Source organism: Topomyia yanbarensis, chromosome 3 (assembly GCF_030247195.1).
Source record: "Topomyia yanbarensis strain Yona2022 chromosome 3, ASM3024719v1, whole genome shotgun sequence".
NCBI lineage: Eukaryota > Metazoa > Arthropoda > Insecta > Diptera > Culicidae > Topomyia > Topomyia yanbarensis.
The window spans coordinates 204206923-204220579 of NC_080672.1; the positions used below are offsets into that span (position 1 = coordinate 204206923).

Here is a 13657-nt window from a genome sequence, read left to right on the forward strand (position 1 = left end):
GATTGACACTCTGGGTAAGTATAAACAGCAATGTATGGTTAGTATCTCACTTTAAGGTAGGTTTTAGCGGTATCCCGTTCGCAGGATGGCTTCCAGATATCCTGTTAGATATGGTTAGGTAAGTATTTTTACATTTGATAGGTTTTCAGGAAGAAATTCGGTAGTTAATTAATTGCTCACCAACTCAAAAATGGTTTCCAGGTTATGTTGCTGGGAAACAGGTTTGGGCGAAACCGGCAAAACGGAATCAGATGCTGCGGTTGAAGTTTTTATAAATATACCGGAGAATTCAATAATAGATCTACTCACGTTGCGCACTTTAGTAGATGAAATGCAGAACGGCTTAACACTTTTCTTAATGCTCTAATTAGCGGGATAAAGTAGGTTTGGGCACACACGTTTTATCGTATCTTACAGGTTCGTATATGAGGTTTTTTTTCTACTCACCGAAGTGACACTTGACAGCTGTCTCTCCAGTCTATACCTGCTGAAGTGACACTTGACAGGTGTCTATACCTGCCATGACCCCAGTGGGTTTATTTCCTACGGTTCGATGCTTGCGGACCAAGTTAGCAGCAGATGAGGTGCGCGCGGACCAGTTGGGTCCGATAACACTGCCCCCCAGTACGCCATCCTGTGGTTGGCTTACTTTCCGTCGCGCTGAACATCCAGCACAGCAAGCTTGGCTACAGGCCGCTCGTACACGCCATTCGCCGTCCGTACAGTGGCTGACCGTATCTCACCGTCTCTGGAATTGCAGGTCTCGATGATCTTTCCCTTCGGCCAACAGTTTCTCGGCAGTTTCGGATCGACGATGACAACGACGTCTCCTACACCCACGGGTTTCGTATGGATGAACCACTTCGTCCTTCGGGTGATCTCTGGCAGGTAGTCTGTTATCCAGCGCCTCCAAAATTGATTGGCTAGCGCTTGCGATGCACGCCAGCCTTGATGCAACCCGATGCCGCTGTCGTCGTTTACAGTGAGTGGCTTCGTTCCATTCGAGGAACCGAGCAGGAAATGGTTCGGAGTTAGAGCGGGGTCCGATTCATCATCGATCGGAACGTGGGTCAATGGCCGAGAGTTCACTACGTTCTCAATCTCAGTCAGAAGGCTCCGGAGTACTTCATCGGTCGGTTTCTTCGTCGGGCAGATGGCGGCCAGATTCTTTTTAACAGTGCGGATCAGGCGTTCCCAACTGCCGCCCATGTGCGGCGAAGCCGGAGGGTTGAACAACCATTTAGTTTCGGAGCTGACGAACTCAGTCATTATCGCCTGTTGGTTGATAGCGTACTCGGCATTCCGTAGTTCTCGACTTGCGCCGACAAAATTTGTCCCACGGTCGCTGTATATCATCCTGGGCGAACCGCGATGGGCGATAAAGCTGCGTAGAGCCATGACGCATGAGTCCGTGCTAAGTGAGTGTACCAGCTCAATGTGTATCGCACGAATGGTTAAACAGGTTGCGAGCATTCCCCATCGTTTTTCCACTCTTCTACCGACGACGACCTCCATTGGCCCGAAGTAGTCGATCCCAACGTGCGTGAATGGACGTGAGAATGTCGCGAGCCGTGCTGGCGGAAGATCGGCCATGATTGGAGGACGTGGAACTGAGTTATCATTTTTACAACGTTGACATTGCCTTCTGACTTTAGCGTAGCAAACTCGTAGTCGCGAAATCTTATATTTCTGTCGGATTTCATTTATGGTGGTTTCATGGTTCTGGTGGTGGTATTTTTGGTGGTAGTATGCTATGATCAAGGTGGTTAGGTGGTGGTCGCGAGGTAAAACAATAGGATTCTTTGCGTCTTCTGTTACGTAGTCGCAGAACCGTGTTCTACCCTTCATCCTGATGACGCCCCGTTGATCGAGTACGGGCGTTAGCTGGTACAGTTCGCTGTTCTTTGCAATTTGCTTGCGTGGTTCTTCCGGGAATTCCTGTGCCCTACGCAACAGAGTCACTTCTCCTTGGTACGCTTCCAGTTGCGCGTGGCGATGAAGGTAGCTCTCTGCCTTCTTGAGCTCTTCTGTTGTTGGTGGACCCGAAACAATCGGCTTCCCTTGGAGTTGCAGTTTGCAGTTGGCTGGAAGGCGGTATACATATCCGACGATATTGACGAGTCGCTTCCAGCTGGAGAACTTATTCACATCGATTACTGCTTCAGGGACCGTGTAGTGCAATAGAAGGTTGGGGCGAAGCTCTGCGATTGTGGAACCGCTTTTGGCCGGCGATTGTGGCCACTCCGCCTCCGGACGCCAAAGAAAATCTGGTCCTTTAAACCATCTACTGTCGGGAGTCATATCCGGCTGACCAGTCCATTTGGTAGCGTCATCGGCTACGTTGAGCTTGGTGGGCACCCAGCGCCATTCATTTATCTCAGTGATTTCGAGAATCTCACTAACCCGAAACGCTACAAACTGGGAGTACCGTCGATGATCCGAGTTTATCCAGCACATTACATCCCAGGAATCAGTCCAGAAAAAACGGTTAGAGATTGGAATAGAAAGGGATTCTCCAATCGATCGTGCTAATCTTGCACCTACAACAGCTGCTTGGAGTTCAAGCCTCGGAATTGAAGTGAATTTCAGTGGTGCCACCCGTGTCTTGGCCGAGACTAGAACGCACTCCACGATCTTGTTCTGGACAAAGCGTAGATATATGGTGGCGGCAAAGCCGTTCTCACTGGCATCGACAAATGTGTGCAGCTGTACTTCATAATTTACACTGGAACTAGTCCGAATACGGTAGCATCGCGGGACCGTGACCTGTTCCACTCGCGGAAGAACCTGCAACCACCGCTTCCACTTCTCGAATGAAGATTCGCTGATCGGGTCATCCCACTGAACGCCAGATCGCCAAACTTCTTGCAGTAAAATCTTCAGGAACATCAGGAAGTTAGCAATCAGTCCAAGTGGATCGAAGATCGTCATGAGCACCCGGAGTACTTCCCTTTTAGTAGGATACCGTTGGCCTTCTAGCAGCACTCGATCATGCCGGCTCCAGCCGACCTTGTAGGTGAAGGCGTCCGACGACGTACACCACCACATCCCTAGCACCTTCTCGGTGGCCATCTCGGATGACAGATCCAGATTTTTCTCGTCGATGATTTCTTCCTTCAGGGCTGCCAATACACGACCAGAGTTGCTAATCCAGTTACGGATTTCGAACCCGCCTTTTGAGTGTACGAACTTCACTTCCTGTGCCAAACTGATTGCTTCCTCTTCTGTTTCTACGCTCACCAGCATGTCATCCACGTAGTGCCTTTTCGTTATGACTTCCGCTGCTACCGGGTAAAGTTGTGCGTAGCGCTCGGCGTTGGCATTTTTAACATATTGAGCACAGCTCGGAGAACAGCAGGCACCGAATGTCATCACACGCATAACGTATGTTGCGATTTCTCCGTTCTCGTCTCTCCAGTAGAACCGTTGGCACTGCTGGTCTCCTTCTAGGATATCCACCTGGTGAAACATTTCACGGATGTCTCCTGTCAGCCCAACTCGATGCTCCCTGAACTGAAGAAGTATGGAGAATAGAGAACAAAGCTGATCAGGACCCTTCAGTAGTCCGGAGTTAAGTGATTGGCCGTAAGCCGTGGCCGCTGCATCCCATACGATTCTCAGTTTCCCAGGCTTGTTTGGGTTTGTTACGGGAAAAACGGGAAGGTACCACGTACGAGCGTATGACTGAGCGAGCTCCAGACTCGAAAGTTTCCTGATATATCCTTTGGTAATATAATCTGCAATCTGTCGGTTGAGGGCTTCGGCTAACACTGCATCCTTCTCCATGCGTTTCTCAAGAGAGTAAAACCGTCGAAGAGCCATCGCGCGGCTGTCAGGGAGGCGAACGTCGTCAAATCGCCAGAGTAGCCCCGTCTCGTATCTACCGTTTCTGAATTTTGTAAGTGACTGTAGCAGGTGTTGTGACCGACGATCATCGATAGATAAGAGTATGTTGTCCGGTTTCGATACTCCGAGACTGTCCAGGGCGAAATACTCCTTCATACTACGATGTAGGCTTTCGTCCATCTGTTCTTCTGGGTGGTGTTCGTGAAACGCACATTGGACTATATGGGGAGCTTCGTTGACATGACCACCGTATACAGTCCATCCTAGCCTTGTCTTAGCTGCGATCGGCTGATCTATTCGACCCTCTCTGCTTTGCAAAACCAAACCGACCCGTGCATGCTTCAGTCCTATCAGGATACGCGGCTGTGCCTCATGATACGGTTCTATTGGCAGACCTCGTAAGTGTGGGTACAGTTGCGACAACTCGGTGATGTCCAGAGTTTGGCGTGGAAGCTGTAGTTCACCTACCGTTCTTACGTTACGCAGATTAAACACCTTGGTGTTGCCGTTTACTCCTGATATTCCTACGTCAACGATTCGTGAGCTCTCTTCGTGACGCTCTTTACCTCCTGTCCACCGCAGACACAGTGGACTGACTTCACCATCTAACTGAAGCTCGTCAGCCAACCTGCTGTCGAGAAGTGTAAGTTCTGAACCGTCATCGAAGAAAGCATAGGCATGAACGGCCTTGTTGATTCCTTGCAGAACTACGGGCAAGTATCGAAACAGTATAGCAGACGACGATGCTCGATGATGGTTGATCCCATGCCCTTGGCTCGGTCCAGGTTGTACAGACGAAGAATGCACGGTATTTGGTGGAGGACGCTCGTTTTTCTGGTCGTTGTGTAATAACTCGTGGTGTCTGACGATACAGCCATTTTTGCCGCAGGGTTTTGCTTTGCAGTTCCCATTGTGACGACGTAAGCATGTTCGGCACAAACCAAATTCCCGAACCGCAGCCCATCTCGCATCTCGAGATAGTTCCAGAAAACGCTTGCATTTGTCTGCCGCTTTACATGTACCCTTGCACGTTGGACAGTCGTAGTTGACGCGAGCTTTGGGCACGAGTGGCGCCCTGTCGGTGGCGTCTGCGTTGGGCGTCTTATATGCCGGGATCTGCTCAGGTGATTCAAGGTGAGCGTTCAAGAAAGCGTTGCCCTTCTTAGGACCGCGACCTTCATTACGTGCCGGCTTATGCTCTTGTACAATCGAAGGGACGGCCACCGTGCTCACGGCTTCAGCAAGAGAGTAGACCCAGTCCCCGAAGGTCGCCAAGTTGACCCTGGGTAGAGCTCGACGATGGCACGCCCAGTCTAACTTTATCGTTGGCGGCAGTTTATTGACGAGTTGCTGAAGTAGTGAGACATTGTAAAGGTGGTCCTCCAGCCCACACGCATCCACTGTTGCACAGAAGTTTTGTACATTCACCGCAAAGTCGACAATAGTCTCTAACTTGTCCTCCCTCAGAGGTGGTAAGGCATTGATCTTGGCGATCAGAGAATACACAATGGCCTCAGGTTGCCCAAACATCATCTTCAAAGTAGCCATCACTCCTGGAACGTTAGAGGGGTGCATCAGACGGCTCTTCACCGCTTCGTATGCTCGTCCTTTTAAGCTCTTCTGCAGCCGGATAATATTCTCATCCATCGTGAATCCGCACATCGCCGTTGTGCTGTTGAACGATGACAGAAAGATCGGCCAATCTTCAGGATTACCAGAGAATGTAGGTAAGTCCCTTGATATTGCTTGTCGAGCTGCAAGCTGTGCCCGGGTGGGCTGACGAGCTTGTTGTGGTTCTAAAGCGTTCCGATGTATAATGGATCGACTATACTTCGATGCGCGTTGGTACGTCAAGCCACTGTCCTGTGGAAGTTGCTGCTGCTCCGCTCGGTCCGGATTGGTGATCGAATTGGATCTGTTGATGCGGCTGGGGATTCGAACGGATGATTGACTGTCTGGACAAGGGCCACATCTTTCCGAATTCTGCACCGAAATTGGCCTAGAATGTATGCTACCGTTGTCAGAAATCCGAGAAAACGATTGGTTACTTCGATGCGATGCATTTTGTTCCGAACACTGCCCATTCGAAATATCCCGATCGTCTTCTGCCCTGTCAGAAGCGTTGTGCGTTGAATGTTGTTGTGGGTTGAAGTGTTTTGGAGCCGAATCGACCATCTGTCCTTCCTTCTGAAGCTTGTTGACATCATTTATCCAGTCGTTCACGCGACTCAAACTGTCGTGGGAGTACACATTCGTCCGGCTTGCCATCTGTTGGAGAATGTTGTATTTCCTATCCACGTACAGACGCTGCTTCGCTGCTGCTTGTTGATCAAGCGCATGCTCCTCTTCCAATTTCAATAGCTCCAGTTTCAGCAGCGAGTTCTTAGAAGATGCGTATGAGACCATTGAGAGAGATCCTCTGGGTGGTTGTTCCGAAAGAGCCTTCTGCTTGACCGACTTGCTTGTTTTATTCAGTTGCTGCTGTTCTCGCTGCTGCAACTGAGGGGTACTGGAAATTAGTTGGTTCTGGCTGGCTCCTGGTCTCTGCTCTATGCTGTCTGTGACTTGATTCACTATCGCTGGAGTCTGGTTTGAAATCGTAGATTTTCGCCGGATCCCTTTTGCCGTAGTACAGTTGGGACAGCTCCAGCTCTGGTTCTCGATCTCCTTCGTTACCCCCACGCAAGCGAAATGATGCCACTTGTCGCACTCGTCGCACTGAACCATGTCGTCGGTGTCCGGACCACCACATATCTTACACGCCTGACCGGGAAGAGTTATATCTGGTTGTTGCTCTACCTCCACATTCTCTTCGGCCACCATTGACACACCACCAAACGCACCATCTTCCACTTGTATTTCACTACCACTTTCAACTCCGGCTTTTGCCTTTGACCGCGAACCTTTCGAACCACTTTTCGCGACCGCTTTTGACCGACCCGACATTGCTCAATTTAAACTCAATCCGTAAACGAAAATTATAAGATGTTGACAATTTCGGTCAACGTGCATGAAAGGGTTATTCCGATATTATAAATCTCCGATAATAAAACGACCGACGTACTGATAGGAGATTATAATTTTCCTGTATAGGGTAATACATTTTGGCTTAATAGTATGTTAAATATAAATTTTAAATAATGTTTTTATATGCAATAATAAATTTAGGTTTCAATAATGGAGTTGTATGAGATCACTTACGTTTAGTCGTTCAACCTGTTCTTCGTATCGGATTGACACTCTGGGTAAGTATAAACAGCAATGTATGGTTAGTATCTCACTTTAAGGTAGGTTTTAGCGGTATCCCGTTCGCAGGATGGCTTCCAGATATCCTGTTAGATATGGTTAGGTAAGTATTTTTACATTTGATAGGTTTTCAGGAAGAAATTCGGTAGTTAATTAATTGCTCACCAACTCAAAAATGGTTTCCAGGTTATGTTGCTGGGAAACAGGTTTGGGCGAAACCGGCAAAACGGAATCAGATGCTGCGGTTGAAGTTTTTATAAATATACCGGAGAATTCAATAATAGATCTACTCACGTTGCGCACTTTAGTAGATGAAATGCAGAACGGCTTAACACTTTTCTTAATGCTCTAATTAGCGGGATAAAGTAGGTTTGGGCACACACGTTTTATCGTATCTTACAGGTTCGTATATGAGGTTTTTTTTCTACTCACCGAAGTGACACTTGACAGCTGTCTCTCCAGTCTATACCTGCTGAAGTGACACTTGACAGGTGTCTATACCTGCCATGACCCCAGTGGGTTTATTTCCTACGGTTCGATGCTTGCGGACCAAGGTAGCAGCAGATGAGGTGCGCGCGGACCAGTTGGGTCCGATAACAGTATGTATGTATGTATGTATGTATGTATGTATGTATGTATGTATGTATGTATGTATGTATGTATGTATGTATGTATGTATGTATGTATGTATGTATGTATGTATGTATGTATGTATGTATGTATGTATGTATGTATGTATGTATGTATGTATGTATGTATGTATGTATGTATGTATGTATGTATGTATGTATGTATGTATGTATGTATGTATGTATGTTTTTTTTTACAATGGAGAAGACCTTTATGTCCTAGCCCAGTACACGTGCTATTGGTAGGGTCCAATCTACCGCACGGGGTGCACTGGGGGCGTGTCGGACTCGAATGGTGACCAGTCATTAATACCGACTAAACTCCATTGGGCTCCGCCATCATTCCTCCCAGGAACTACCTCTCGGTATTACTTCTGGGGGGATGGCTGTACTAAATGTACTCATTCACTCTCACTCACGCGTTCATACATCCTGTATGAGGCTTACTTGGGTGCTCTCTCAATCGCACTTTGATTCACTCTCAAACACTCCCACATGAGGCTGACTTTTGCGCTCACCTTTTACGTTCCATGCGAGGCTGACTTGTGTGCTCACCTTACTCATTCCTTGCTAGGCTTACTTTTGTGCTCGCCCTACCCATCCATGTGAGGCTGACTTGGGTGCTCACCCTATCACCTGATTCACTCTCAATCGTGCCACTCTATTGTACCTTTGTCACTCCCTCTGGCATCCCATGTGGGACATTTTTCTTAGGCCCCACTTCTGACATACCATGCGAGGCTGACTTTTGTGCTCACCTTTTTCATTCCTTGCTAGGCTGACTTTTGTACTAGCCTCTACCAACCTGTGAGGCTGACTTTTATGCTCACCCTTAACATGCAATGTGAGACTGACTTCGATGCTCACCCTTTCACTCCTCTGCCACGCCATGAGGCATCGATAGCTTAGTTCCAACATACTACGCTACGACCCTCCCGTCTTGGCATGAGGCAGTCCACTTATACGCCTATACACTCACTCTTCTGTCTTGCTTCGGGGTGGCTGGGTTTACCCCTTACGCGGTTGCCATTCGCTGCGCCAACCTACCTCGGCATGAACAGACCATTCACTCTCTTATTTTGCGCTTGGCCTTTTTCGCTCCAGCTAACCAATCACTAGTTAGCCGTGCCCGCCGTCTGTTGCTCGGTTCGCCAGATTACCTGTAGCCTACTGGCAATCTGGATGGTAGCAGCCGAGACTGCGTTCCACTTCTCCGCCGTTTGACACATCCGCTGAATAAGAGTATCCGGGGTTGTGTCCCAGCCACAGACGTCAAGCATTGCTCTTCTTTCGACGTCGAACCGATGACATACGAACAGTATGTGTTCGGCAGTTTCATCTACACCTGGGCAGTCCGGGCAGACTGGGACCTCCGCGTGCCCGAACCTGTGGAGGTACTGACGGAAACAGCCATGGCCTGACAGGAATTGTGTCAGGTGGAAGTGAACTTCCCCATGGGGTCTTCCCACCCAGCTCGATATGCTAGGTATCAGCCGGTGGGTCCACCTACCTTTCGAGGAGTTGTCCCACTCACGCTGCCATCTGGCGACCGAGGTCACCCTGGTGCGCTCGCGGGCTCCCCTATTTCCACGTAGCTCAAAGCACTCCTAATCTTCCCGAATGACCAGCCCGACTGGCATCATGCTCGCTATCACGCAGGATGCATCGTGTGATACCGTGCGGTAGGCAGATATCACTCTGAGGCACATCACGCGGTAGGTGCTCTCCAGTTTCTGTAGGTAACTGGTTACCCTCAGTGCTCTTGACCATGACGGGCCGCCGTACCTGAGGATAGATACGGCAACGCCTGCCAGTAACCTACGTCTACTGGCGCACACCTTTGAGCTGTTGGACATCATTCTCGATAGTGCCGCAACAGCAGTCGACGCTCTCTTGCACATATAGTCGACATGGCTGCCGAAGGTCAGCTTGTCGTCTATAATGACTCCGAGAGACTTCAGACTTCGCTGTGAGGTGATCGCGACTTCTCCCACATGGATAACTGCATGTTGTGCCGACTTGCGGTTGTTGACGATAACTACCTCCGTCTTATGATGAGCGAGCTCCAGGCCTCTCGCGCTCATCCATTCCTCCACCGTGTTGATCGCGTATTCTGCGGTTAGTTCTACCTCAGGAATTGACTCCCCGTAGACCTCCAAGGTTACGTCGTCAGCAAAGCCGACGATCTTGACCCCAGGAGGGAACTTTAGTCTCAGAACCCCGTCATACATGAGGTTCCATAGCACCGGGCCTAGGATCGAACCCTGCGGGACTCCGGCGGTAATCGGAACCCTTTTCTGACCGGCATCGGTCTCGTATATCAGTACGCGGTTTTGGAAGTAACTTTCCAGGATCCGGTACAGACCCACCGGTAGGCTAAGCCGGTGTAACGAGAGCGCGATGGCATCCCAGCTTGCGCTGTTAAATGCGTTCTTCACGTCAAGTGTCACTAACGCACAGTATCGAATACCTCGCCTTTTTCGTTGGATCGCTATCTCGGCAGTATTTATCACTGAGTTGAGAGCGTCCACTGTGGACTTACCCTTCCGAAAGCCAAACTGGTTGCTTGACAGACCGTCCGTACCTTCCGCGTACGGGGTGAGCCTGTTGAGGATGATCCTCTCAAGCAGTTTGCCAGTCGTGTCTATCAGACAGATTGGTCTGTACGCCGATGGGTCGCCTGGCGGCTTCCCGGGCTTCGGCAACAGCACTAGTTTCTGCCTTTTCCATCTATCGGGGAAACGGCACTCGTCAAGGCATCTCTGCATAGCTAGCCTGAACATGTTCGGGTTCGCTGCCTTGAGAGCGTTGTTTGGAATTCCATCCGGCCCTGGAGCTTTGTTCATTGCTAGGGATTTAGCCACTGCGAGTAGTTCTTCATTCGTCACTGGAGCCACCATTTCGACCGTGCCCGCACTGTCTCGTAGTGCAGGTGGCCAGGGGCTTGTGGCTCGAGACGGGAAGAGTACTTCGATAATCGTTGCCAACCGGTCCGGAGACCGTTCTGGGGGTGAGGAGCCCCCTTTGGTCTTGGCCATCACAATCCGGTAGGCGTCACCCCACGGATTCGCGTTGGCACTCTCACACAGGTTGTCGAAATACGCTCTCTTGCTGCTTTTAATAGCCTTGTTAAGGGCTAATTTCGCAGCTCGAAACACTTCACGGCGGTTCTCTCTTGCATCCTCGGTGCGAGCTCTTTGCATCCTACGTCTAGCTCTGAGGCAGGCTGACCGTAGAGCTGCAATCTCGGCACTCCACCAGAATACCGGGCATCTACCGTTTCTTGGCAGTGTTTTTCTCGGCATAGTGGCGTCGCACGCGCGTGATAGAACAGCTACCAGCGCATCCCCACTTAGACTGTCGGTGTTGGCCTTCAGTCCCAGGGCCGCGGTGAAAGCTTCGCTGTCGAAGTGATTGGACTTCCACCCGCGTACCTGACAGGGATCTCCCGCCCTCGGATGCTGCACACCATAGTTGATCTTAAAGCGGATAGCTAAATGATCGCTATGGGTGTAGCCTTCGTCTACCCTCCATTCCATGCCTGGAGCCAGACTCGGGCTGGCAAAGGTCAAATCAATCCACGCCTCCACTCCGTTTCTACGGAATGTACTAGCGGAGCCATCATTAGCTAGCACAGTATCGAGTTTCGCAAATGCTTCCATTAGCGCTTGACCCCTGTTATTTGTACAGCGGCTGCCCCACTCCACTGCCCAAGCGTTAAAGTCTCCCGCTATTACTACCGGTTTCCGGCCCACGAGGTCCGACGAGAGCCTGTCGATCATCTGGTAGAACTGTTCTATTGGCCACCTTGGTGGGGCGTAGCAGCTGCAATAGAACACACCATTGATCTTGGCAATCGCCACACCCTCGGCGGAAGGGTGTATTACCTCTTGAACCGGGAACCTTCCCGTTGTACAGATTGCCACCATTCCAGACCCGTCCGACACCCAATTGCCGTTGCCGGCAGGGATGCTGTACGGGTCTGATAAGAGGGCGACATCTGTCCTCGACTCCGAGACCGACTGCCACAGCAGCTGTTGGGCTGCTGCACAATGGTTAAGATTTAGCTGTGTGACTCTCACGGCTTCTTCTTATTTAACTCGCCGAAGGGACACGAAGGTCCGCCCATAGCATGTTTATGGGCTTGCTTCTTAGCGGTGCAGATAAGGCACTTATATGCCTTAGTGCACCCCCGCTCTTTATGCCCCTCCTCGCCGCAGCGACGACATAGCTTGCTCCTATCTATGCTTTTGCATTCGTATGCTTTGTGGCCGGATTCAAGGCACCGATAGCACCTATCCACTGAAGGCGGTTGGGGTATACTAATAGGGCATACCGACCAGCCGATCTTCAGCTTCCCTTTCTCGGTTACCTTTTTGGCATCCGCATTCAGTAGCCTGAGGTAGGCTACTTGGGTGCCAGAGGGTCCGTCTCTCAATCGCACAGAGGCCCGCTCGATTGTGACGCCGCAGTGCTCCTTGACGGCTGCGACGACGTCTTCTGCGGTCGTGAACTCGTCCAAGTGCTTGCACTGGAGAGTTGTTTCCGCACCTAGCGACCTGATTTGGGCGCCCTCACCAAGGACCTCTTGGGCCAAGGCCTTATATACTGCACTTGATTGTGCGCCTCGCTTCAGCACCAGGAGCATCTCTTCCGTGTTGGTGCGTCTTACGCTACGCACATCCTGCCCAAGGGCCGAGGGGCTTTCGGCCGCCTTCATCGATTTAAGGACATCGGCGTATTTGTCCTTGTCGGTTTTTAACCACAAGGCTTCGCCTCTGTCCTTGGCCTTCCTCGCAGGCCGCGGTACCTCCGGTTTCGGTGCCGGCTTTTTCTTGGTGACCAGTGTCCAGGGGTTTGAGCCCCCCTGCCCCGGTCGTGCCGGGTTGCTGGTACCATCGCTCTCCACAGCGAGGTCACTCTCGCCCTCGCTTACCTCACCCAGGTGGCGTTTGACCTTGACGGTTGCACGCCGAGTGGTGTCGGTTTTGGCACCCTCGCCTGGCGACTTCCTAGGGCGCTTCGCATTCGATGCCGTCTTGCGATTGCCCTTTCCTTTTCCCTTCGAGGGGAACTCGGTCGCCTCTCCGATCGACGTGGCTGCTCCGTAGAAGGTAAAGGCCACTGTCTGTGAACCTCTATCGACCTTCTCTCTTTCCTCCCTATTGGAGGCCACTGTCTGGGTTTCTCTGTCGGGCCTCTCCCGACACTCCACCCTCTCAACATATGCCTGCTGTTCCTGTCTTGCGACACGAACAGCTTTCCGGAGCTCCAGGAGGCTCAACTTCAACTCCTTGGCTATATTCTGCTTTCCGCTAGCGAAGTCGATTATAGAATCGAGTTGCTTCGCTACTTTGCGCATCGCAGATATTGGCCCCTCCGATGCATTGTATGTATGTATGTATGTATGTATGTATGTATGTATGTATGTATGTATGTATGTATGTATGTATGTATGTATGTATGTATGTATGTATGTTTTTTTTTTTTTTTTTTACAATGGAGAAGACCTTTATGTCCTAGCCCAGTACACGTGCTAACGGTAGGGTCCAATCTACCACACGGGGTGCACTGGGGGCGTGTCGGACTCAAGTGGTGACCAGCCATTAATACCGACTAAACTCCATTGGGCTCCGCCATCATTCCTCCCAGGAACTACCTCTCGGTATTACTTCTGGGGGGATGGCTGTACTGAATGTACTCATTCACTCTCACTCGCGCGATCATACATCCTGTATGAGGCTTACTTGGGTGCTCTCTCAATCACACTTTGATTCACTCTCAAACACTCCCACATGAGGCTGACTTTTGTGCTCACCTTTTACGTTCCATGCGAGGCTGACTTGTGTGCTCACCTTACTCATTCCTTGCTAGGCTTACTTTTGTGCTCGCCCTACCCATCCATGTGAGGCTGACTTGGGTGCTCACCCTATCAC

The 13657-nt window shown here is 50.5% G+C and overlaps 1 protein-coding gene across 1 annotated transcript; it reads right to left on the reverse strand.

Annotated features, from left to right (window-relative positions):
• Positions 1–645: 645 nt before the first annotated feature.
• LOC131687573 (uncharacterized) lies at positions 646–6792 on the reverse strand. Its single transcript, XM_058971663.1, has one exon. It carries the CDS (start codon positions 6790–6792, stop codon positions 646–648), a length of 6147 nt encoding a protein of 2048 aa, XP_058827646.1.
• Between the last annotated feature and the right edge of the window lie 6865 nt (positions 6793–13657).

Bases quoted from the DNA above. Each gene is read 5' to 3' on its own strand.
- LOC131687573 (XM_058971663.1), bottom strand. From the start codon at position 6,792: ATGTCGGGTCGGTCAAAAGCGGTCGCGAAAAGTGGTTCGAAAGGTTCG.